Source organism: Barbus barbus (genome assembly GCF_936440315.1).
Source record: "Barbus barbus genome assembly, chromosome: 23".
NCBI lineage: Eukaryota > Metazoa > Chordata > Actinopteri > Cypriniformes > Cyprinidae > Barbus > Barbus barbus.
The window spans coordinates 6,981,139-7,003,665 of NC_136751.1; the positions used below are offsets into that span (position 1 = coordinate 6,981,139).

Genomic DNA, 22,527 nt, shown 5'->3' on the forward strand with positions numbered 1-22,527 from the left:
TATGCACAATGGGACGCAGGCCCGCTGTGCCTTATGTTTTGAGTCATTCATGAGTGACTTGGTCTATACACTAGTCGATCTGTATCAAAGCCTCCCCCTGGAGGAGCCTCCAGTGTTTGCAAAAAATGAAACAACAGGTTGCTAAATGCAACAGTGGTTGAATGGTGGTTGAATGTATTAATTAAATTAACTAAATACTATTTATTATATTTATTTAATCTTAAATTTATCCTCCAACCCTAATCAAGGTCACATACCTGTAAGTTTTTAGTAAATCGTACAACCTTGAATAGCTTTGATTAGGGTTGAAGTTAAACTCTGGAGGACAGTGGACCTTCATGGCTAGATTTGAGAAACCTTGATATAATTCTTGAACACTTGGTTGATTACCGCAAACCTTTGGTTACTCCCTGTTCCAAAAACACAGTCTAGAATTAGTTTACTTTAGTCAGTCCAGATAATCCAGTTAAGGTTATCCGTTCACTCTGACCAAACTTACCCAGGTAAGTCGTATAACCTGATTTCTGGAGTTTCCTTTGGGCCATGCCACATTATGTTTTACTAAAGTCCAAGGGGTAAGAACAGACATATGCTACACATGTAAAAACAGAGTTTTTATGGCAGCTAAAATAAAAAAGTTGATTGCACAGAGCACTCTGTTTGACGTTATTAATTGTAAAAACTTGAAATCATTAGATTTACTTGTAAGTTTTTGTTTGTACAAAAATTCTGACATAATAATAATACAAAATACCTAAACATTCACAGAATATACCATCCCTGAGTAACATTTCTTGTTTTTCTGTGTACTGGTATTTAAAGGGAAAAATTAAAATTCTGTCATTAATTACTCACCCTCATGTCATTCCAAACCCGTAAGACCTTTGTTCATCTTCCGAAAAATATTGAGATATTATGAAATCTGTTGGCTTTTTGACCCTGCATAGACAGCAACACAACTACCACATTCAAGGCCCTGAAAGATAGTAAGGACAGTCCATAAAACAGTCCATGTGACATCAGTGGTTCAACCTTAATTTGATAAAGGTACAAGAATACTTTTTGTGTGCAAAGAAAACAAAAATAGCCACCTGAAAGTTCTTTTGATCCAAAATATCTTAATTTGTGTTCCGAAGATGAACGAAGGTCTTATGGGTTTGGAACGACATGAGGGTGAGTAATTAATGACAGAATTTTCATTTTTGGGTTAACAATCCCTTTAAGCATTACTAAAGACTAGTAATATGTGTCCACACAGAGTTGCATAATAAGAATAACTCAAGCAAATTTTATTTGTGGTCATAGATAAAGGTCAGTGTTAAGTGGCCCCACAACATGAGAACTAGCCATGAAGTAGATTCCCCACTGTGCGCCCTGTTCTTTTCTCGTAACGCCCTTTCCTGACTGGCTTTGAGATGACAGCGTCTCATATTACCCACTCTATCCCACAGCACTATCTCTGCATGAGGGGCACAGCAGCCTGAGGAATAATGCATCATTATGGGTTTCCCCTTATTCCATTCACTGATGTTCACCGGATGATCCCCCTTAAATAACTGGACTCCATCCAGCCTTTGTTCAGATTCTGTTCCAAAGTACTGTTCTGAGGTGTCCTTTTGTGGCTGTAGCAATGGAAGATGGACTCCTCCTGTGGTCTCTTCATGAATCTGTGGGAAATGTTCTTCATGTCTCTGCATAGACACTTCGGACAGAATGAGAGTGCCTTCTCCTTGTGCCAACTGTATAGATGCCAATCCAGAGTGACCTCTGTCTTTTGCTACAAGTGAGACTTTCCAGCTGCTCTGAGAGCACAGAGAGGGGCAGGAGGACTCCACGTGCAGGGAAGAACATGCCGGAGCTGTTTGGTCAGGCTTCTGGAATTGTTACATGACCACATTTAAACATTTTTAATGTCTTATTCACAAATGAGACCGTAAACTCATAAATTGAGTCACACTTAAAACTGTGTCCACCAACACAGTTTTGGTGTGGGCTCCCAGCCTCTGTCTTTTCTCAAGCCGTTCTGTGCATTTATACACACACACACACACACACACACACACACACACACACATCTGATGGTTCTTACCTCTGGTATCACTGCCAGATGTACCACAGCATAATTTGAGTCTGGTAAGTCTTCTGCCTGAACAGTTAGAGTCAGGGTGATGGCTGTCCCTGTTTGGGCAGTATGAGGGGTCCTTAGTTCAACCTCCCTCTTCACAGAGCCCCTCGCACCAATAAACAGTCTAAAAATGGAATAATAACAGTGACATATCTAACCCCTATGGCTGAATTATAGAAGCAAATCAATCTTTAACCAAACTGCTGATAAACATTCAGTCATTGGGTAGACTTGTTTTATATACAATTAGTAAATGCTGGTGTATTTGTATCATTTAGCTTTCCTTTTACCATTCTCACCTTTGTTGGTCTGGGTGGGAGAGATACCCACGGTCATCTTTTGCTGAAAGATTAAAATGACGACTGGGACCATGATTAATTATCTCAAACAGCACAGTTGTGCTGTGACCTGGGAGAAGCTGTGGAGCTGAATGTACCTAGGGATGAAGGGCACTTGGTTACACTTTATTTTGATTTAGTCCACATTAGACATTCTACTAACTATAAGTAACTTTGTAACTACATGTCAACTACATGTCAAATAATTCTAATTAATTTGCAACTACATGTCTACTAACTCTCAGAGTGTGTAGATTTAGGGTTAGTAGAATAAGCTGACATATACTTGCAAAGTTTCTCATAGTCAGTATGTTGTATGTTGTGGACCCATCAAAATAAAGTGTTAGAAGTTATTAAGCAGACAGTCTACTAATACTCTAATGACTGCTTGTTGACATGTAGTTGCTGTTTTACAATTTGCCAGCGCACTATTCTTGAATTTATTCCATTCATACCTGTATCTGTACATGTGTTGGTTGAATCATCTCAGTGGAAACTCTTTCGAGCAAGTTTCCCCATCTATCCTTTCCAGAGAGACGCATGCTGAATGGCATCCTGGGAACTGAGTCCATGTACCCCACTAGCTCCTCTTCAGACCAATGAGAAGATGTGGAATTTAGCAATACCTTCTGCAGGCTCTCCCCATTAGGCCCCAACAGGGTCACATGACTGAATGAGGCCTCCTCATTGGGTGACATGCCTGTCACTGTAACCACTAAAAACACTGGGACTCCTATGTAGAAATGTGGTGGTAAGAACTCACATAATCATTTGACGTGTATAGATCCCAAAAACAGTGAAAATACAAAATTAATTTAGCAGTACACAAATGGCTCAGAGAACAATGAGCAAGACCTGCTATAGGGCTGCCCTCCATCTTCCTCAGTCCTGGATGTGTCTCATTGGCTTCTCTTGCAAAATAGTACAGGAAGTCCAAGCTGCTATCACCTAGAGGGTTAAACATATGACTGTAACATAGTGTTATTACTAACGTAATCATAATAAGACTGGGTGCTTTTACAAGCATCTTTACCTAATACGTTGAATGTCATTGGCCCAATGGTTTTGACTGTAAGCTGCCAAATACCTATCTCTAGTGGAAGCAGCAGACTTATTCTGTTTAGACCCCTAGATGAGTCTAGCACTGCCAGAGGACCGCCAGTACCAGGAAGAGATTGTTGAACACCTGAGAAATAAAGATTAGGAAAATTAGGAAATCTACAATGTATAGTAAGTGATTCACCCTGGGGAGACTGTAACGTGAAGCGCCAGAATACAAAGTTCCACAATTGCTCAAAAAGGTATGAGACAGTACAGAGATATACAGTAGGTGATACAGTGAAAGCAGAGACAGAATAAAGTGTTTGCATTACCAGTCAAGCGTTTAAGGGATATTTCAATTCTATCTCACGGCCAGTTCATACATATTTTATGAGGTGGTTAATTCGTACGAATTCGTACAACCTCACTCGTACGATTTGTCTAAACCCCAGTGTCGGGTAGGTTTAGGGGCAGGGTTAGGTGTAGGTCATTCGTACAAATTCATACGAATTGTGCAACTCGTAAAATACATACGATTTGCCAAAAATCATATAAATTTGTACAAGTGAGGTCGTACGAATTTGCCACCTTGTAAAATATATACAAATTGCTACGAGATCGGGCTGGATATTTCTGTCATTATGGGTTTTTATGACGTCAGAGAAGGACTATGCTGTTTGGAGTTCAGCCACCACTAAAGTACATGAAGATTTGGGCCATTTTGTATGGTTATTAAGGTTGTGACACACTAAGCGGACATCAAAGAACTAGTGGTGAGGAAAGCTGACTGCATTGTGGAGGTATGCTTCTAGTAAAAGATCTCTGTGTAAGTATGGGTACCTGAGGGACTGACAAGCTCACAATGTGTGAGCTGACCAGTGATATGCAGAATCACTTTTGTCACAGCTTTGTCCACTCTGAAGGAGTTTGATGAATCTGATTCACTCTCTGCATGAAGCAGAGTCACCTATTTGGAGAAAGAAACATGGTTATGCAGAATCCTGTATTCACAGTCCTGACAAGACTGTATTTAAATGATTAGATCACTTCCAGAATAAAAATTTCCTGGTAATTTACTCATCCCAATGTCATCCAAGATGTTCATGCCTTTCATTCTTCAGTCAAAAACAAAATAAAGTTTTTGAGAAAAACATTCTAGGATTTTTCTCCATACAGTAGACTTCAATGGGGATCAACCGGTTGAAGCCTTCTGGCCCCACTGAGAAATCGGACAACGAGGTTGTCCCTGCCCACTGATTGGCCCGCTATAGGGACATGAGAAGCCGTTATAGCCGCCGCATAGACCTTGAGCATGGATGGGGAGCGCCCTTTATCCAACAGCTCCTGTAGGAAGGACAGTATCACTGATACGTCACAGACGGACGGATCCTCGCCGCAGTCTGAACACCAGGCGGAAAACACTGACCATTTAATGGCGTAGAGGCGTCTTGTAGCCGGAGCTCTAGCCTGAGAAATGGTGTTTAGAACACACTCTGGGAGGCCTGCAGGCTCCCGTCGAATGGCCAAAGATGCAAAGCCCACAGTTCCGGTCGGGGGTGCCAAATCGTCCTGTTTGCCTGAGAGAGAAGATTCCGTCTCAGGGGGATGGGCCACGGGGCTGCTACAAGCAGCTGTGACAGGTTGGCCAACCAATGCTGGTTTCTCCAGAGCGGGGCCACCAGGAGAACTCTGCGTTTCTGTTCTCTGGTTCACCTGATTACCTGTGGGATCAGCGCGACCGGAGGAAATGCATAGAGCAGGAGGTCGGGCCATTCGTGGGCCAACGCATCCCTTACCTTGGAATAATAAAGTGGGCAATGAGAGTTGTCTTTTGAGGCGAAGAGGTCTACTTCCGCCTTGCCAAAGATCTCCGAAATCTTCTGAACCGTTTGCGAATGAAGCATCCACTCCTCTGAGGGGACATTGCTTCGTGACAACATGTCTGCTCCCCGATTCAGTTTGCCCGGAACGTGCACTGCCCTCAGGGAGCACAGATTGAGCTGAGCCCATTCCAAGAGGCGTTCCACTAGTACAAAAAGTCACCTCGATGACAGACCCCCTTGGTGGTTTATGTAGGACACCACAGTCATGCTGTCCAACCAGGATGTGGTGTCCCCTCAGGCCTGGTAAGAAGGTTTGACAGGCTCGACATACTGCCAGCATCTCTAGTCAGGTAATGTGTAGACTGTCCTCCTCTTTTGACCAATGGCCAAACGATGGTTTTCCTTCGCACAGAGCTCCCCAAAACGTGTTGGATGCATCTGTCAAGATTACCTTCCTCCTGTAGACCATTCCCAGGGCTGATACACAGGCCCGGTCCACCCTGATAAGCAGACATCCATGCCTGGCATGGAACTCGTGGTTTCAGTCAGTACTGAAGGGGGCGCATATGAAGTAGGCCCAAACGTAGTACTTAAGACGCTTGGAAGACCTGGCAAGCCGCCATTGAATGCAGCGCCGAGGCCACTTGCCCAGCCAAAGTGTAGGCACGTCCAGCGAGAGCTGAGGTTGTCCTACACGGCTTGGCTGGATGGGCAGCCTTCGCTTTCCAACCTTTGCCTGCCCACTGACTCATCCAACGGGGGCAGCTTTTTGTATCCCTTGTCCTCAGCGCCGTCGACCGAAGTGAGGGCGGATGAGGCGGAAGTACGAAGGCACGCAGAGTATGGTGCGCGCCATGACCTGGTGAGCTCGTCGTGGACTTCTGGAAAAAAAGGCGAGGATCTCTGACGAGGGGCTTGACGGCTGCGGGAAGGGACCACTCTTCAGGAGGAGACCACTCCAAACCCAGCTCTTCGACGGCTTTAGAGAGAATGCGAAGTAATTCGGCGTCCATACCGTGCTTGATGTTGCTGGGCTCGGACGGCGGCAGGGGGGTGGGGGTGACAGTCGAGCCCAACAGCTCCTCAGAGCCCGAGGCTGCTAATGACATTCTGCCATCCAGCAGCTCGTCGTCACTCCCCCCAAATGAGACCAGATCGCTCGCGATGGCAGAGGGACGCTGGTCTGGCTGGGTAAAGAGGACGGGAGAAACCTCTCTGTGTGGAGAGAGTGAGGTACGCGGGGCCTGAGCCGACGTAAGCTCGCTCGCATCCAAGCGCTGTGATCCTCTGCCCCGCTGTTTTTTCCTCTCAGGCTCCTGGGAGGAAGAAAACGGGAGGGTGCAAGGGGCGGAGTCGCTGAAAAGAAAAGAAAGCCATCTGCGAGCGCAAAGAGGCGAGACTCTAGTTAATATTAACTTTATCCATCTCCGAGAGCGCGGATTCTGTGTGAGATTTCCCCAAGCAGGAAACGCACTCGCGGTGGCCGTCATCAGCGTGCAGGGGAGCCAAGCACATACTGCAATAACGGCGTGGCATTTGAAACAATGCTGGAGAAATTTGCTCTTTAGAAATTTGCTCTTTAGAAATTTGCTCTGAAATCGCTTGCTGGATGGCAGCAGGGGAAGCCAGATCACTGCTGTGCGATGCTGAAGGCAGCGGGAAAGGCAGCGAATCAGCTGAGCAGGAGATCAAGTTCCACTGCGAGGCGTGTCAATGGTGAGCAGGCTCTTCAGTCAGCGGAGATCAACGAGGAACGTCGTCGTCGCTGAAGGAGAAGAAATCTAAATCCTATGGCAAAGCGGCCGCTTATATAGCCAGATGGCCCCGCCCATTCTGGCGGGCTTTGGCGGGCTTCGCAGCCACTGTGCAGCACTGCTGCCGAGCCATTGGTTTGTCTTTTATACACTGCACGAACCGATGGCCGTGCAGTTACACTGCGTGATTGAGGCTTCAGCCAGGACAAAAAATGACTTTTTCCCATAAGCGTCTTTAGCACGACGAGTGAAGTATCGAAAGGGAACTTCTACATGTTTTCCTCAAAAACCTTAATTTCTTTTCGACTGAAGAAAGAAAGACATGAACATCTTTGGTGAATACATTATCAGTACGTTTTTATTGTGGAAGTGAACTAATCCTTTAATTCTTAAAACAGGTCTTTTGGTCCTCTTGTGTTTCCAGTTGAGTGTACAGTACCTTGCTGGAGGTGGAGGTGTCTTCTACAATAGCTGACACATTGCGGATGTCTCTTTTTGTAGTGAAGATAGTCATTCCTCCAGACAAAGAAGAAAGAGAGGAATACAGAGAGAATCTACCAGGAGATAAAGATTCTCTTCTTTTCCTTTTTCTCATCCCTTTTCCCCTTCCTGTGAGGCTTAGATCGTCAGTGAGCAAAAAGTTCACCTAGCATGTACCAAGATTAGATGCATGAAAACAATGCCTCTTTTCCAAAACCTTAAGTTGCCTTGCCTACACACTGTAGGCAACAGCTTTCTGAGGTAGCATCATAGCTGAAATGGAACATCATAAGTGACTGATCTGGAATATGCATCAAATGTATACCTCTCTGCCCAGGAGAGTCAATAGAGTTTGATTTTAGCATGCTGCTAAGCTACCAACACAATACCCTAATTATTGAATGTTTTATACAGTGTGTGTTTGTGGTTTACCTTTGTTTGCTTCTCCAGTATGAGAGCCTGGACTGCACTCTGCAGATGATGGTCTTTAGGAGAAGCGTCTGTGAATACAAATATCTCTGACAGCGGAGGGCTATGGGTCAGAGCCAACTGACCCACAAACACATTCACACACATAAGACACAAAGATAGAGACACACTTAGAATGTACATCACTGTAACTTGTAGAATTAATTTATCTCAACCATATGTGTTCCATGGCATTTAAACCCATGACAATGATATTGCTACCATTATGGTCTACCACTTGACCAAAAGCATTAAAAATGTGTTATCTGTAAATAGCACCATTGGGCCATAAAATTTAGGGCAAATTACTTCATTTGAAAAGGTTAGTGCTGTGTTTATTATATTTTTCCAGGCCCAGTTTACTAGACATAAGCCACGTCTCAATTAGGGGCTGCATCCTTTGAAGGCTGCATTTGAGGGCTCCTTCAAATGTGGCCTTTTTTCCTGGGCCATGAAAGATACAACAAATGGATCCTTCACTGCTGTGGAGGAAATTGTATATTGTATATGTGATTATTAAATTAATCATAAATGCAGTTGATGGCTAACACGTTCTTTCCTTGCGACAGGCCTAAACTTTAAGTACACTTTAGGGAACAGAAATGTTCTAACCTTGAGCAGTTTTAAACATGAACAAAACGTCTTTCTGGAAATACTAATAACGATACATGATTTGAGGAACTAGCTGAAGTAATCAGTAACCAAGTGATAGTGTTCAAATGGGGTGAGACAACGGCCAACTCAGTGCGAGACTTGATTAAGCGTCGGGTAGCTGTAATTCTTTAGTGAATTGTCTTAGGCCTGGTTCTCCTGTGCATTCAGAGCTATCGCGGTTTGCATTCAGAAAAGTCACCTGAGGATAATTTTGGTGTCAGGAGATACAGTGTGACATAAGTCAGGTGCGTATTCTGCCACAATTTTAGCGAGTAATTCAGACAGGAGCCTTGGGAGCAGGGCCGTAGCCAGGATTTTTCAAATACCGAGGTCATTTTTTCGACCCCCCCCCCCCCCCCCCCCACACACACACAAATAAATACAAAAAAATACCATAGATTGGGGAGACATTTATTTTCACAAGCCATATTTACATTGTGACAATAGAAAGTCAACAAATGCTGTATTCTTTTAATATGAATCCTTAAAGTGTTGGCTTGGCATATATCAATGTGCCTGTGTGTGTTTGTTTGTTTCAGAAAGAGAGTGAATGAGAGAGTGTGTGTGTGTGTATTAGGCCATTTGTGGGTGTATGTGGAGAGACATACAGTAGGCCTAGAGAGGGTGTGAACTGATGACTTGCAACCAACCTATTCTTTGTGTGTATGCCTCTGTGAAAGGTATGTTTTAATAGAGGCAAAGTGTGTGAGATTGTAAAATTTGTACAGTATATGCATGTGTCTGTAGTTGTGTGTCTATGTGTGTGTGAGAATAAGATAGAGAATAATCTGGCCTCTTTGGAGATCAATCCATCCATCCAGTGTTCACATCATTAACTGTAATGACATAATTAATAGAAAAAAACAATTAATACATCAGTATTCCTCCCCCTTTCCTCCTATTAATACAGCACCAACTTTAGTACATGCAACACATGTCATAATAGTTAGTTCATATTGTTAGATTACATTAAGTCTCACCTCTTGTCAAAACAAGTAACAATTCTCCTGTGGCCAGAAGCATCCCATCTCTGGAGCACTCGATGGGGGTCAATTTCAATGTTCAGGTGGACATGCATGAGAGCTAGACTAGATAGCCTCTCATCACCCATGGTAGAGCGAAGCCATGTTTTGAGTCGACGTAATGCAGAAAAAGACCTTTCACATGAGCAAGTGGTGACTGGCAATGTCAAGAAAAGCAAAAGCATGCACTTAACATTTGGGTAAAACTCCAAAATTCCATTCTGCAATGTTTCCGTTGCAGTAGCAGGGAGAGGCCCAGTGTGATTCTGGAATTGATGCTTCCATCTGTGTATTTCCTGCTCTGCAGTGTCAGGATAAGGCAAGTCCTCTTTATACCATGCCAACAGACGGTTCTCTCTTTCCTCATTGAGCTGTGGCAAAGCCTCGGGCACTAAGTAGGCTGCAAGCAGGGCTGGTTCAGTGGACTCTGCAAGCCGGGTTCTCAATTCGTTTGTAACATGATCGATGAAGGGAATGAATAAATTCAACCTGTAATGCTCTGCAATTGATTGGGAAGGTACATTGCCCCTGTGTTGCTGTTTCACCACTATTCTTTTCTTCACAGGTGTAACACCAATGGTGTTTGCCAGCTGCACTGCTTGTTGATATATTTTGCAGAATCTTTCCTCATCATTGCGAAGACTCTCAATGACTCCTGCCACTTGTCTTCCTTCTTTGTAGGCACTTGAAAGGTCTACATTTGGTGACTGCAGTTTAATGGTCAGTGGCCATATATATCCCAGAACATTTTGGGTTACAACTGATGTGATGATTGTGTCAAAGGATTCAATTGAGTTGCGCAACCTGCTGGCTTTTTCAGAGTTATGGGTGCAGTCACTTTCAATTTCTTGCAGTGCACTGTGAGTTGGCTCAAGCTTGGATATAAAGGCACTCACTGTTTTTATCCTGGACCCCCATCTAGTATCAGACATCAGTGGGATTCCTCTGGGTCCATCATCACTTCCCTGTTCTTGCAAAATGTCTTGCAGCTTGTGTTTCCTGGTGCCTGCTGAGAAAAACACAGCCACCTTCTCAATTAAGGTCATTGTGTTCCTCACTATTGGGACATCTGTACATCCATGGACCACAACGAGATTCAAGGCATGACTACGGCAATGAGTATAAAGGGCTCGTGGTTGAAGCTCTTGGATTCTCTTCTGAACTCCACTCAGCCTTCCACTCATCTTGCTGGCACCATCATACCCTTGGCCACGCAGTAAAGAGACATGAAGCCCCCATTTGGATAACTGTTCAATGATGGCTTTTGTGATGGTTTCAGAATCCTGCTTAAGAAGTGGACAGAATCCAAGAAAATCCTCGTGTATCTCAAAATTATCAGATTCAGATACATAACGAATGCAGATTGACAACTGCTCCGTGCCACTAATATCAGCTGTCTCATCAGCCAATACAGAGAAGTACTTTGATTTCTGAATTCTTCGAACAATACAATCTCTGATTTCATCACCACAACAGGAAATCATCTCATTCTGAATAATTGGTGACAAGTACTTTGCATTGCCAGGTGCAGTCTCCAGGTGTTGGCTCAGTACATCATCAAAATGAGATTTCCATTGAATGAAGTGAATGAAATTGCCATCTTCACTGTCACCTTTCCAGTTGCCACGGAATGCAACATTTCTTTGCCCAAGATTGATAACAACATCGAGTATTGACAACAAAGTCTTACGATTTTTCACAACTTTGTCTGAATATGTCTTGCTGATAACTGACTGTATGTTTTCCATTTGTCCTTTTGTTACAGAGAGGAAATTTTCTGCTAGAGTCGAAGCTGTCTTATGGCCTGGTGTCTTTTCGTGGTTTGAGATTATTCCCCGTTTTTCACCGACAGCATTCTTCCAGTCCCTGAATCCTTCTGTTTGGAATGTCATGTTTGTCCCCTTCTGTTTATTGAACAATATGCACACACAGCAATATGCAGCATTCTCAGATGGGGAGTACCGAAGCCAAGGGTATTTGTTTTCCCAGTCTCCATTGTATCTCAGAAGCCTTGTCCCAAACTGACTTTGAGGATATTTATTCTGGTGGTCCCTAGTCCATCTACATTGAAGAATGCCTTTTTTTTCCTCATCTGAGTAGTTACTTTTGTCTTTGTACATAGCTGGATCACAGACAGAGGAACATGCACTCGGAGTCGGACCATCTGACTGTGTTGCACCTGTTATTTCCCTCTCCTCTTGTCTTGACTCTCTCTCTGCCTGATTATCTCTCTCTCCTGTCTCATCTATTGGACATTAAGACAATAAGTCTTAATAACAGATGTATTATTTAATTTATAAATTCACAATAATTTAGCCTATATGTGAGGGCCATGCACTGATCTTTATAATGACTGGATCGCTCATTGCGTTCTACTGCCGTTAGGGATTGAAGCGTTATGTGATGTTTTCTCAATAAAATCGTATAATTTCCTATTCATTCAATAGAATGTATGCGAATTCTACGGAATACTATATGGCGGTGCGGTGGCTTCACTTTTATGACGTCATGAGCTATCCAGTTCTCTATTATAGATCAGTGGATTCTAATGACAAATGAAACTTAGCGCTTGACAGTGCTGAACAGTCTGCCACTGACACACACAGGCTCACCTTCTCTCCTACTCTTTCCCTGCCCTTCTGTTGTTGGCTTTTTAAAACTTAATTTAGTTTGATGCAAGTTCCTCTTCATGTCTGCATTTCGCTCAAGACCACACTACGATCGATGTACTAGCTTACGTGAAAAAACATACGGCTTTCCCGCCTCTCTGAATCTGTAGCCTAGGTAACGTGACGTCAAGTGCCGCTGCCTGCAAAGACAGATAGAGGCGGAGATTTCACCTGAGAGATTAGACGGAGAATGTGAATTTAATTGGGAGAAAATACAGACGACATATATGGATTCGGACACGGACCGGGTTCTGTGTTTGGCATTGATCATCACTGCTGGATTAATTTGAAATTTCGGGAAAAAATACCGAGGACATGACCTCGGTGTCCTCAATGGTAGATACGGCACTGCTTGGGAGCTAAATAAATCTTCTTCGCTCTTTACTCTCATAGCTTGGATTGAGTGGCAGTTCCCCGAACGGAGGGACCATTCCTTCACAGGCTAAATGGACTTAAGGTAGGACAAACTCCATATATTTCCTTTTAAATGCTTCAAAATGAAATGTATAAACTGATATTTGCATTTTAAATCAAATATTTGAAGAAAACTCACATTTAAAAATATGTTATCCATTATCTGTTGAGGGAAGTGATTATGGTTTAATTAAACTTAGGTGCTATTTTGAGTTTCTGGGTTGTTGTAATTGACTGCTCCTAGTTAGTTGTCAATAAAAGAGCAACTTGTCATGTATGCTTGAAACTAGATGTGCTAAAGATTCTACGCTCATATGATTACAGATGAGGCAATGACAGAGGTGAACGACTAAAGACCTGTGCTCTGGGTGGAACAGTAACATTCTAAGTTAGTGTTAATGATTCTGTGTTGGACCAGTAGTGATAGTGATAGTGTAGGCCAGTGGTTCTCATACCTGTCCTGGGGACCCTCAGTTACCACATATTTTGTGTGTCTCTCTCATAGGCCATACCCATTTCAAGTCTTGCAGACTCTACTAATGAGCTGATGAGTTGAATCAGGTATGTTAAATGAGGGAGACATACAAAATATGCTGTGGTTGGGGGTCCCCAGGACAGGTTTGAGAACCACTAGTGCAGGCTATAGATCAGACATCCTCAAATCTGGCTCGCGAGATCCACTTTCCTGCAGAGTTTAGCTCTAACCCTAATCAAACACACCTGAGCATTCTAATCAATGTCTTCAGGATCATTAGAAAATCACACGTAGGTGAATTTCATCAGGGTTGGTGCTAAACTCTGCAGGAAAGTGAATCTCATGAACTGAGTTTGAGTGACCATGGTATAGATGCTAGAGATCTGACACTCGCCTGTGAATTTGGGTAGGTAGGTAATAATAGCAGCTTCTTGATGGAACGCCATCATCATAGTCGGAAGATGTATACCCCTAATATTAGTACTACAACTTGCACATTGCTTGAATAAGACCTAAATTCAGATTTAAACTGTTTTGGCCTTAATTTGAATCAAGAGAGTATTGTTGAAAGACTTAAATAAGGTCAGTAGATCAATGTTGATATCCTGAGATTTATGTTTTTTTTAAACGTTTGAAATAAGTAAATTAATAAATAAATGCCGAAATTGTTAACATGTATAAACAGGATTAGAATATGCACCAGAGCATTATGTAAGAATTATTTTATTATTTTATTTAAATATTTTGACTCATGGAGAAAATTAGGGAGAATGATATTGGGTGACCAAGTGAAATAGACATTTTAATTTGAACAGATGTATAACAGACATCTCACAGGAATATTATTTTCTAGTAAAACAGGAAGGACAAATAATTTGTTGCTATTATATTATACACCATATTCTATATCAGAGGAGCTGTTTTCTGCATTTTGCATTGAATAAACTGCTTGCTCTTTCTCTGTAAAGAAGAGCTTAAAATAGAATACGTTGTTGTCAACCAGATGAGATTTATGAAATCTAGAGACCTTGAAAAAGAGAGTTAAAAAGCGGAATCAAACAAAGAGCTGATTGCTCAAAGACAATTGTGGTTGGGGTTTACCAAGATTTAATTTGATTTATGCGGTTCTCTGAGTGTTCAAATTTTAGATGGGACCAGACAGCTTCTGGAACAGCTGCCTTGAAAAATGGGGGCAAATAGACTGGAGTCTGCTCAACAAGTGGGAGAGAAGCAGAGACACGGCTGCAGAGAGAAGAGGAAGTGGCTTTGTGGGTACATGTGCTGCATCTCCAATGTTCACTACATTTCAGCCCCCCTCATGAAAGAGGAAGTCAACATGGACACAGATTTATTCAATGCAGGGTGAAACTTTCACTTGAGAGAACATCCTGCCATGCAAAATGGTGGTAGATCGGTAAAAAGTCATATTAAAGAGGGGCAGAGACAATAGAGCCCATATATCACAACATCAGAACTTTGAATGCCACTTCATGCTGACAATCCAATGTAATGCACAGAAGAGCTTCCATCCCTTTGTGTGCACCTGCTGCATTTCCAATTACCACTACAGAGACCGCTTCAAATTTTATTAGTTATAATATTAACTTTATTGATTTTAATTATTTACTGGTCACAGCAGTTCTTAGTACTCCCTATTAAACTAACATTCTGAATCTGCTTTCAAGAGGTACCAGTCCAGCCGTACTGTATATCTTAATGAAGGGAAAGAAAGTTCATTGACAAAAGTGAGAGCTTGATTCACCAGTCAGTTTAAATCCGAGCTGGATTTGGCATAGTGAGAGCTATTACGTTAACCGGCTAGGGGTAAACACATAAATAGATTACTGACTATGCAGTTCTCGGGCAAAGAAATGGGAAGTAGGGCACAAGGTGCCTAAAGAAATTGATCAGTAAAGCAACAAGATTGGTCACTCCATTTCATTTAACGTAATTTCCTAGATTCAATAAAATAATAATTCCAAATTTCCAAACTTTTTTGCAATCCCAAATGCTGTCATCACCGGGGGAATGAGATGGGAATGTTTTGGCCATGGATCCAAGATTGTGAGGAGATCTTCAATCTTCTTTTGAGTAGCTCATGAGCAACAACAAAAGGTATGAAAATTTTAATTGCACAATGAATGACAAATTGCATTTGAGAAATTTACCAAACTTTAGACCAAAAAGTTAGATTTATGTCCGAGGTGTTAAACCCATGGTGACTGACATCAGACGAATAAAACCGGTGTAAAACACTTTAAAGCAATTTGAATGTTGATGAAAATCTCATCAAGATTGTATAGATAGTTTAAGGGTTTTATGTACATAAATGGACCCAGGTAAAGATATTTAGACCGGTTTGAGCCCTGTTTTGGTTTCAGACAGTTGAATATTACTTTCAAAAAAGTCCGGTTCAAATGCTGCTCATCAACTGCAGTCATCACAGCTGCTAGGCTACAAGAACAATCCTCCATAAGCTAGCTAGACCATCCCATTTCTCAATTCAACCTTTGTAGCAAAGCCTATGATGTCCACATCATTTGGAGGGACCAGCCCCTGAGTTGGAACACAGTTATAGACCAAAAAGTTTGCTCGCCCCCAAGATTTTTATTAGTGGTCAACAACTATGGGTGATTCCCTGTTGATTTTATAAATAGTCTGATATAATTTTGTTTAACTGTGTTATGTTTACTGAGAATGTCAAATGTCTTCAGGTGTTATGGTTACCTGAAGGGCAGAGAGACACATCTCTGGTTCATCCCCACCTCCAAGAGCCGTCAGATCCTCCATGTATTGCATGAACTGATAAGGGTCATCTGTCTCCTTCACTGGCCCAAAACCTGAGATATCATCAGTGTGCTCAATGTAGAAATATTTAAACAAATTTTGCTTCAAAGAAAATCTTGAAAACAGGAAGTGTTTTTTGTGTAATACATAAGATATCGTTCTAACCAGGGTCATGAAAAGGCACCAAAATGAAGATTCCAGGCAGACTAGTGCGTTGGTTCTTTTTACGGGCCTGTATGATGGAGAGGGCTCTGAGTCGGGCAGCTGTGATCTCCTCAAACATGCTGCCAGTTGTGTCCATGACGAAGACCAATGCTGGGGGCTGCTGGACACTGAAGAGCCTACAGGTTTCCACAGACTACATCACTTGTGCGTTTTTCATCATTGGATAATTGTTTCAATTGCTGAATTAGTAAATAACAAAAAAGCCCACCAAAATTGTCTATTTCAATAAAACTGTAAAAAGGAAGGTAAAAAATGCAGAGATGTGCTAACCTTTTCTCATGCACTCAATATTAACAAAAGGTGTCACGCATGGTGTCTAAAGTAAAACAGGAATTCCACTCTTTCCTTGTAGATCACTGTAAGTAGTACTGATGTTAAATTAAATTGACCTCTGACCTGAGGAAGCTTTCGGGCCCCACCTCATTGTGGAGGTCTTGGAGCACTCTCAGGGTTGCTGTGGTTGCCAGATGGGCAGCTTCTTTATGGAGGTAGTGATGAGGGGAGAACAGCGGAGATGTGCTGTCCTTGTTGATTCCTCCCTCAGCTCCCTGGTGACGACTACTGTCCAGAATTCCACCGTGACTGCACTTTCCTTTAAATAACAAGACAATACATGTTGCTTTTCTTACAAGTAGCTTACTAAATCATCAGAATGAATCATATCTCAGATTACCTTTATTAGTTTAGCAGATATGAATCTTTAAAATGACTTACAAATAAAGAGGTGAATCTCATGAAATGTGTACATAACATTTCGAGGTTATATTTCACCCCAAACTCAAGGTAATATGAAATTAAATATTTTTTTAAATAGTAAAAGTAAATAAATTAAGATTATTTGTAGGATATTTTGCAAAGTGGAACTATTTTAATGGCAATTAAGCACCTTAATCCAATTACCATGATGCAAATTGTGAAGTATTTTTTTAAATATATTTGATTGTGCTAAAGTGGTTGTCACGTTTATGGTCTGTTTTGGTTTTGTTTCGCCCCTGTTTCTGTTCCTGTTTCCTTATTTGGTCATGTTCCTGTTCCTTTTCTTATTAATGTAATTGATTGTTCCTTGTTTAGTTAATTCTTTATTCCATGCACCTGTGTTTGTAATTATCCCCGTGTATAATTACAGGGATAATTACAAACACAGGTTCCTGTGTGTCTCAGCCCTGCCTTGTATTGCTCCTTGGTATGGATTAAATACTTTTTTTTTTAAAAAAGTCCTCGTCTCCGTATTCCTCGCTGCTGTGTGTATCATGACAGTGGTACTATTGCAAGTGCAGTTTACGTATCTTGCATTTAAAGACTGATATCATTCAAAAAATTATCATACAATCCTCACCAGTAGTGACATGAAAACACATTTTAGGCTTAATATTAAGAAATGTGCACTGTGCTCAAGTACTACTCCACAAAGTTTCATTATAATTTTTATATCAGTAAGTCTTGAGCGATAAGTCAAAATTATGTTAATAGATTTGAACTATATTTAGTATGAACTAAATGTATTTTAAATGTATTACTTTTTTTTACTAGAGTACTACAGTAATGGGAATTCAAGTACAAACAAATGAGCAAATTAAAATCTCAACACATTACAGTAAATCAAGAAGGAAATGGGAAATGTTCTTAACTGTCACAAAATAATTTCACAAAGAAAAATTGTCTTACACATAGGCTTCATTTTCTTTATGCAAGATATAATTATGTTTTCTTGTTTCAATATCCTAATTTTGGGGTGAAATGTGACCAGGACACATTTTATTCATTTAAGTTACATGATGACACCTATACCTGGTGGTTTGACAGGGTAAGCGCTGAAATAGCCAGTAGTCAGTAGCGGTTCTGTCCGACGAATCATTTCCTCTAGCAGATTATTGTAACAGCTAAATCTATAGCACTCTGCACAGGTTGGCGTTTCCTCTGAAAACAACAAAAACATTTATGGTGAACATTGAGTGGTTAATGACTTATTGCAAAATACTTTGTGAGGAACTCACCTGAAGCTATAGGAACTGATGGCTCTTCTGGGTGCAGAAGGTGGAGGTACACTGCTTGCTGACCCATCTCTACCCAGTTACTGTGACTGTAAAAGTCCTACAAACATACATACAACAGTTAGATTATTTTGTATTGCTAACCATATTCGGTAACACTTTAGAATAGGGAACACTTATTAACTATGACTTTTCCCTCAATAAATTTCTAATTTGCTGCTTATTAATAGTTAGTAAGGTAGTTGTTAAGTTTAGGTATTGGGTAGGATAAGGGATGTAGAATAAATTCTTGTAGAATAAGGCATTAATATGTGCTTAATTACTACTAATAAATGGCTAATATTCTAGTAATATGCATGCTAATAAGCAACTAAGAGACCATAAAATAAAGTGTTACCCAATATTCTGTTCAAAAACAATAAAACTATAATGCTACAAATGTCTAATGGCCAATACAACATGTGACCATAATAACCATAATGTTACAAATCGAGTAATATTGGCAGACAACCCTGTAGCAAAAAGACAGCATATGCTGGTTAGGTATGTTTTGAAGCATGGCAGCTGGTTTGAGCTGGTTTAAGCTGGTCCTGAACTGGTTTAAGCTATCTGGTCAAACTAGCTCATGTTCAGTCCAGCTCACAACCAGCTTATAACTAGCTCAGGACCAGCTTAAACCAGCTCAAACCAGGTGCCATGCTTCAAAACACACGTATGCTGCTTTTTTTAGCGGGGTAATAAATATAATGTTGACACAATGATAAATATAATCTGTTAGCCAACCTGTAACGAGTGGAAAAGCTGACCCAGGCTACGTCTGGCCCCCTGGTACTCTTTAGCCTGGGTCTGCAGTACCGTCCGGCCCCAGAACTCTCGCAGCATCTGGGTGGCTTCTTCCACTCTCTCAGAGTCAAAGTGGTAGACTGGATCAGAGCACGTGGAGCTCAAGAAATCCATTTCAGCGTTAGCACTTGCCACCTCACCCACAGCATGCCAAAACCCTCGACCAAGCCCAGTATACTGGAACAAACAAATCGGTGAGACTAATTCTTCAAGTCATCACTATGTATCTAAAAAATATTACCAGAATAAATTGAATTCAGCAGTAAAAAGCAACAAGCGGAAATATTCACTTGCATGATACCTACCAGTTCCTCATTATCTACATCATGTTGATGTTCCATCATTTTGCTCAGAGTTTCCATTGTGATGTTCAGTATAGCTTGTTCTGTCATGTACTGATGTGTGTATGAATCCCAGGACAATGTTAGTACGCGTGACCAGAAGTTGGGAAGAAAGGCTTGGCATATTGGCATACAGTAGATGAACAGCACCACAACACATTGGTGGGTCAAATTCCAGGAGCTCATCCTTTCACACATCATTCCACACTGGTTAATACACCTGAACTCTTATAGAAAGAAGCATCACACCTGCAAAGGGTTACATGTGAGACGGATGTGGGGGATGTGGTGAGCTGATTTATTATACACACATCACTCTGTTCAGAGCAGCACATATAAATATACATAAACGTTGATTTTTACCTTTTTAAAAAAAGTCAATTTTTCAGGTTCAGTTCATTGTACTGTTAAAGATTTAAATGGTAGGCCTATATATTTTCAGCATTATAGAAATATAGATATATCACATATAGAAACCAAGATTTGTGGCAGGCATTGTTTTAAGAAAGCTATTTGTTTTTATTTTTTTTTTACTTAAGAACATTTATCTTTCAGTTTAAACTACAGTATTACTATTCTTAATTTTTAAAACTATACAATTAAATTATATTTGATTGTTTTTTTTAAATGACAGATTTGGGTGTGGCTTTTATCCACCTGCTCAGTGTTTTCAACTACTGATCAAATACATTTTTTTTGTTATAATGCATCTATGAATTTCTAATTTTTGACGGAGTCCTTAAACCAATACACATATGTGAGCACAAAAGAGGTATAAAAAACAGGTATTTCTCTTACCTCTACTGGCTTCTTTCCTTTTGTGGTCTCAGTTTAGCTTTTTTTCAGCTTGTATTTTCGTGCGTGTTATCATTTGACAGATCCAAACTCCAATCAGCAGTCAGAAATGCATATGGTGTGGTTTTCACCCTCAGACAAAGATGCTGTCAGCAATTTGTCTCCTTACCACAATATGTGCACTTTTGAAAACCAGTAGCTGAACAGCACGTTTTTAGACTCTTGTTTTTGTGAATATTTCTGGAGGTGCTTCTAAGCTAAATAAAAGACAGATACATGCCTGCAATCTGCTAAGATGGATGTCCACGAGACACATATCCTAAAATCCTCATGACCCCACTATTGCATGTGCTTCCCTCCTTGTTTTCTTTCTCCTCTCTCTTCACTGTTTTTCTCCCTCACTTGCCCCATTTTAGCATGCTGCATTGACTCCACACAATAGTGCTGCATATATTAAGGGCCAGTGTGTCCCCCTTCCCTGATCTTCAGTTCTGTCTTTTGCCTGACATGAAAACACACACCATGCTCACTTCCCCCAGTGCTTCTATTGTGATTTCATGGTGAAAGACTTCAGACATGTTGCTAACCAACCCCTCTCTTGGCATTAGACTTTAGACCTAAGCTTTAGAAAGGCTCGGAGGATAAAACTGCATTGTAGTGCGGATCTTTTGTAGTCTGTGAATTCAGCCTATATAGAGAATCTATGGCTGAATGCTTACTTATAGCTTACTGCTTGTTAAATGCAATTCAGTATAGAGAAAATAGTGCCTACTATTAAAAAAAAAAAATATATATATATATATATATATATAATGTATAAATAGAACACATACAAAAAGTTAAATAAAATAAAATAAATAATAAATAAATAAAAATGTATTTAAATCATTAATACATAGGTCACCCGCTCACCACATGGTCTCTTGTACTACATTACTGTTGCACTTCACCATCGGACTACAGTTCCTATCATCCATTACACTGACGACACACACAGCTGATTCCAATCACACACTCACACCTGAGAACTATTACACAAGCACACACCCTACTTAAACCATGGACTTCCTTGCACAGATTGCCGAGTTTTGTCTAGCACTTATCACTGTCATTGCTGATAGATACCTTACGGAGCCTTTCATAGTATCTTAGTCTTAATATTGCCTAGCCTGTTTACCCGTGTTTGGATTATTGCTTTCGTGTTTCCTGGATTTACCCTTGCCTTGCCCCTCGGACGCTGTTTGCTCCTCTCTTGGACTATTGCTCGTGTACCTGGATTACCTCTCTGCCTAGCCCCTTTGGATATTGTTCACCGATCGACGACCCACGCATGCTTTTGGTATACTCTTGTGTCTTGCCCTCAACATGTCTGTCTACTGATGTTTGATCCTGCCTGTGTTTTACCACGTTTCTAATAAAGTCTGCAAATGGATCCTCATGCCTCATGTCTCGTCGGCTTCGTTACACTCATCACATTGCACATTCAATTGTTCACCTTGGACATAAAATGTTATTTTGTGTTCCATGCTTCCTTTCAAATGTCATTAATGAGTGATACAGAGTGAAATCTGAATATGTGTAATCTTGCTTTGAGCTTTATGAAACAATATTGGTATTAACACATAGGATCAGATAAGATAACACGGGAATCAGATAAGCCGTTTTTACAATCTGACATGGCTGGGGTTGGAATTGAACTGCGGGTTTCGTCTGGCCAGAGGAGAACTGGCCCCCCAACTGAGCCTGGTTTCTCCCAAGGTTTTTTTTCTCCATTCTGTCACAGTGGGGGTTTTGGTTCCTTGCCGCTTTCTCCTCTGGCTTGCTCAGTTGGGGACACTTAATTTCTAGCGATTACCGTCAATTTGATTTCACAGATACTATTTAAACTAAACTGAGCTAGACAATGACATCCCTCAATTCAATAATAAAATGCTTTTAACTGAAAATTGAGTGTTTAATCTTATTATACATTACTGACACTCTATCCTCCAATTTGATACTGTTAAGTGCTTTGACACAATCTCTATTGTTAAAAGCGCTATACCAGTGCTGTTTGCAGTGTAGTACTGCAGTTACCAGGATGCACTGCAGAAGCACTAGTGAAGCTGCTGTAGCATCCAAGAAGATGATTAAAAGTAGGGACAAGCAAAAAATAATCATTTAAATGGAGTGTTTAGCATGCGTGTGTCACGGTTGGTGGTTGTAGAGAAGGGAGCGCTCGACAAAGAATAACAAAAGAGATTTATTTAGCATCAACACACATTACCATTACTAACTTAAGA

General features: G+C 41.0%; 1 protein-coding gene across 1 annotated transcript; it reads right to left on the bottom strand.

The window, feature by feature from the left end:
* Positions 1-1,262: 1,262 nt before the first annotated feature.
* LOC306842637 (von Willebrand factor A domain-containing protein 7-like) lies at positions 1,263-19,648 on the bottom strand (the record flags this gene model as incomplete). Its single annotated transcript, XM_079373596.1, has 16 exons — positions 1,263-1,874; positions 2,090-2,249; positions 2,425-2,561; positions 2,919-3,196; positions 3,319-3,411; positions 3,497-3,649; positions 4,345-4,471; positions 7,521-7,727; positions 7,994-8,110; positions 15,991-16,103; positions 16,216-16,391; positions 16,672-16,867; positions 18,064-18,192; positions 18,270-18,366; positions 19,050-19,286; positions 19,415-19,648. 16 exons carry the CDS (start codon positions 19,646-19,648, stop codon positions 1,290-1,292), a joined length of 3,039 nt encoding a protein of 1,012 aa, XP_079229722.1. The 3' UTR covers positions 1,263-1,289.
* Between the last annotated feature and the right edge of the window lie 2,879 nt (positions 19,649-22,527).